General features: G+C 32.6%; 1 protein-coding gene across 1 annotated transcript; it reads right to left on the reverse strand.

The window, feature by feature from the left end:
* Window positions 1-623: 623 nt before the first annotated feature.
* LOC149242223 (uncharacterized) lies at window positions 624-1,246 on the reverse strand. The gene is made up of 2 exons (XM_089367653.1): window positions 1,087-1,246; window positions 624-984 (listed from the first exon to the last, which is right to left on the reverse strand). Exons 1-2 carry the CDS (start codon window positions 1,238-1,240, stop codon window positions 833-835), a joined length of 306 nt encoding a protein of 101 aa, XP_089223779.1. The 5' UTR covers window positions 1,241-1,246; the 3' UTR covers window positions 624-832.
* Between the last annotated feature and the right edge of the window lie 2,633 nt (window positions 1,247-3,879).

Consider the following 3,879-nt stretch of genomic DNA (forward strand, 5'->3'; position numbering starts at 1 on the left):
CTATAAAATAACATCCTTTTATTTTATTTTATTTTATTTTATTTTATTTTATTTTATTTTATACGAGCAATTATTAATGGATAAAAAAATATAATTCAGGTCTAAGAAAATTCAAGAATGGTAATAATGTGATTTAACCTAGAGATCGATGTGTCCTATGCAATGACGCAATTTAGATGCAATATATGTTTTGACAGGCAACTTGGCTAATATATACATGGAACGAAAGCATTGAATGGGATATTGATCTGTTAATATGAACTTGAAATCCATTATACACGTGGAGAGAAAAACGTCGATCCGGAAACCCAGAACACGTACAAACACAAGGATAAATACACAACCTTTTACTTCAATAAAGATTTTTTATTCTTTAAATGTTTTTACATATACACCAAGTCACTGCTCGTCTTTCTTTTTCTTCATATTACAATGAAGCAACTATGATATATAAACACCAAACTTAATATATATCCAAACTTAATCCTGCAATCTATATTAAATTTGATTTTTTCTATGTTAAATACTTCATACATACAAGTTTACACCAAACTTTATTTCTAATATTAAACCTGACTTGTTTTTCTTAACTCAACTCAAACTCAACTCTTCGGAAATTACATTCATACCTAATACTTACTATTTCTACCAACACATACCGAGTACTAGCTACTTCTACCAACACATAGATGTAGATTTTTTGTTATACAAAGTTCTTAACGTTATGCATAAACCATATCGAAATCCAGCAAAGGTATGGCCCACGCAAGAGTACGCTGCATGTTAAGAATCCTTAACCAAAACCCTCCGATAATATTTGAAGACTGTTGGCCTATGGTTCTATCGGTGGAGGCGGAAAAACAAAATAGGGTTTACTAGTGCCTCCTATCGGAGGTGTCGGGACAAGTCGTGAACGCCTCGGGACATGTCGTGAACGCCTCGCGGCTCTTATTGCTGTCTTCCAACCTCCCCCTGATCCCTCTCCTGCAACCAAACAACTCTTATCAAAAATCATTATGGGAGATTTAGAAAAAACATTATTATCAAAGAAATATGATTTCTCGTTGGAATTGAATATCATCAAACCTGTCGGTGTTGGAAAATAATGATGACCATCAATATCAGACAAAGAAGAAAAGGCCGCGCGCGTTCGAGCTTCTGTTGTCACGGGCAAACCCAGTAATGAGAGAAGAAGTAACGATAAGCAGAGAAGGCAAGCCATGACAGTAGTCCGCCCCATTATTATCTTTGCTCAATCTGCTGCTGCTGCTCGCCTAATAATTCTAATACTTATATTTTTTACAGTTTTTTAGTCGCTAGGAACGAGCATGAAATTTCCGGGTTATGAACGAGTCAAGTTCAGTTATTTTATTTAAACTGGATTAGGGTTCGATGTGATACGAGGAATTGATCATTGATCACGTCGCTATCACACCAGTGAGAGACAAACAATGTGAGACGAACAGTTTAGCCAAGTTGCACACGGAGAGTCTGTATCATAATCAATTAGATAAGCATGAATTAATAAGTCAATAATTAGATATGATTTTTCGATTAAAAAAAAATATTTATCCAATATTAATAATATCTTATAATATAATATTTAATTGGTAAAATAAAAATATTTATTATTATTATCTAATTTTAAAGTGAGGGGCAAGTTAGACACTAAATTGGTGTATGAGACCCCTGCAATGATTTGACTACTAAGTTTGTTAAGTTTATGAAGGAATGAGACACCAAATTGGTGTATGAGACCCCTTTGTTCTACTATGTCTGTTAAGTTCATGAAGGCATGAGACACCAAATTGGTGTATGAGGCCCTTGTAATGATTTGACTACCCCTTTGTTTGTGGGACAAGGTACCTTGATTAGACTACTAAGTCTACTATGTTTATGAAGGCATGAGACACCAAATTGGTGTTTGAAACCCCTGCAATGATTTGACTACTAAGTCTGCTAAGTTTATCAAGCCATGAGACACCAGATTGGCGTATGAGACCACTTTGTTCTACTAAGTTTGCTAAGTTTATGAAGGCATGAGACACCAAATTGGTGTATGAGGCCTCTGCAATGATTTGACTACTAAGTCTACTAAGTTTATGAAGGCATTAGACACCAAATTGGTGTATGAGACCCCTTTGTTTGTGGGACAATGTACCTACTTCGGCGCAATTATTTGACTACTAAGTCTGCTAAGTTTATGAAGGCATACATACTTCTGCTAAGTCTGCTAAGTTTATGAAGGCATACATACTCTACCCCTCTGGTTTTGAACCTTTGACCTCTTTGGAGGAGGCACATGCTCTTAACCATTAAGCCCACTCAAGCTATATATTCAATGATATTTAACCTACAATATCGTTAATTTTACCCAACAAAATTCATTGTGAAATCATTATAACATATTTTCTATTTTCTAAGTCTGCTAATTTTATGAAGTCATGAGACACAAAATTGGTGTATGAGACCCATGCAATGATTTGACTACTAAGTCTGCTAAGTTCATGAAGGCATGAGACACCAAATTGGTGTATGGGACCCCTTTGTTCTACTAAGTCTGCTAAGTTTATGAAGGCATGAGACACCAAATTGGTGTATGAGGCCCCTACAATGATTTCACTACTAAGTCTGCTATGTTTATGAAGGCATGAGACACCAAATTGGTGTATGGGACCCCCTTGTTTGTGGCATAAGGTACCTACTAATGATTTGACTACTAAGTCTGCTATGTTTATGAAGGCATGAGACATCGAATTAGTGTTTGAGACCCCTGTAATGATTTGACTACTAAGTCTGCTAAGTTTATGAAGCCATGAGACAACAAATTGGTGTATGAGACCCCTTGGTTCTACTAAGTTTGCTAAGTTTATGAAGGCATGAGACACCAAATTGGTGTATGAGGCCTCTGCAATGATTTGACTACTAAGTCTGCTAAGTTTATGAAGGCATACATACTCCTGCTAAGTCTACTAAGTTTATGAAGGCATACATACTCTACCCCTCTGGTTTTGAAACTTTGACCTCTTTAGAGGAGGCACATGCTTTTAACCATTAGGCCCACTCAAGCTATATATTCAATGATATTTAAACTACAATATCATTAATTTTGCCCAACAAAATTCACTGTAAAATCACTATAACATATTTTCTATTTTCCTAAATATATATTTTGTTAACTAAAAAATAAAATCCAACACCCATTTCTATATTAGAGACTTACTCTCCACTTATTTACATATTTTTTAATTAAAATAAAGTTGGTTTGTTTTTTCAATTTTAAAATGATTAAATGAAGCAAATTTGTATCATTAAAATTATAAATTTAAATAAAAAATTTAACAAATTTGTAAGGGCATTAGCAGATAATTTAATTTGTCGTTTTATTAATTTGTTTAAAGAAAACAGTTTAAAATAACATTTTACAAGCATGTGTATAACTGGTTTCTAAATATGTTTTCAAATAAAACAAAATCAAGTAAAAAAAAGTTAAGTTTATGATTTTGTATGTGTAAAATTGAAGGAGGGAATATTTATAAAATAAATTGAAATAATTCAGAGAGTACTTTGTTATAATGCGATCGAAGTATATTTATGTAAGATAGTAATCTTTTGTGTGATTAACTTTATAAAATTTTATATTATATTGTGATTGAAATATTTTTATACGAAGATAATAATGTTTTAGGTGATTAATGTTGTAGAACTTTATATATTGTTTTAGTCATATTTATGTGGTGAATGATGATACAATTTGTATATATATTTATATTTTTCAAATGTTTTTATGGCATAATTTTATTTAGGTAGATATGTGGTAAGTTTTCCACAGTTTAAACAATTTTCAATTTTTTGGTTATTTTTTATAATTTTTGAGTT

This window comes from Pinus tabuliformis, chromosome 8 (assembly GCF_031772625.1).
Source record: "Pinus tabuliformis cultivar Carrire ecotype Pingquan chromosome 8, CPIR1, whole genome shotgun sequence".
Taxonomy (NCBI): Eukaryota; Viridiplantae; Streptophyta; class Pinopsida; order Pinales; family Pinaceae; genus Pinus; species Pinus tabuliformis.

Bases quoted from the DNA above. Each gene is read 5' to 3' on its own strand.
- LOC149242223 (XM_089367653.1), bottom strand. From the start codon at position 1,240: ATGGGGCGGACTACTGTCATGGCTTGCCTTCTCTGCTTATCGTTACTT. The intron at 985-1,086 runs GTTTGATGATAT...GTTTGGTTGCAG, and splicing joins TTATTTTCCAACACCGACAG to GAGAGGGATCAGGGGGAGGT.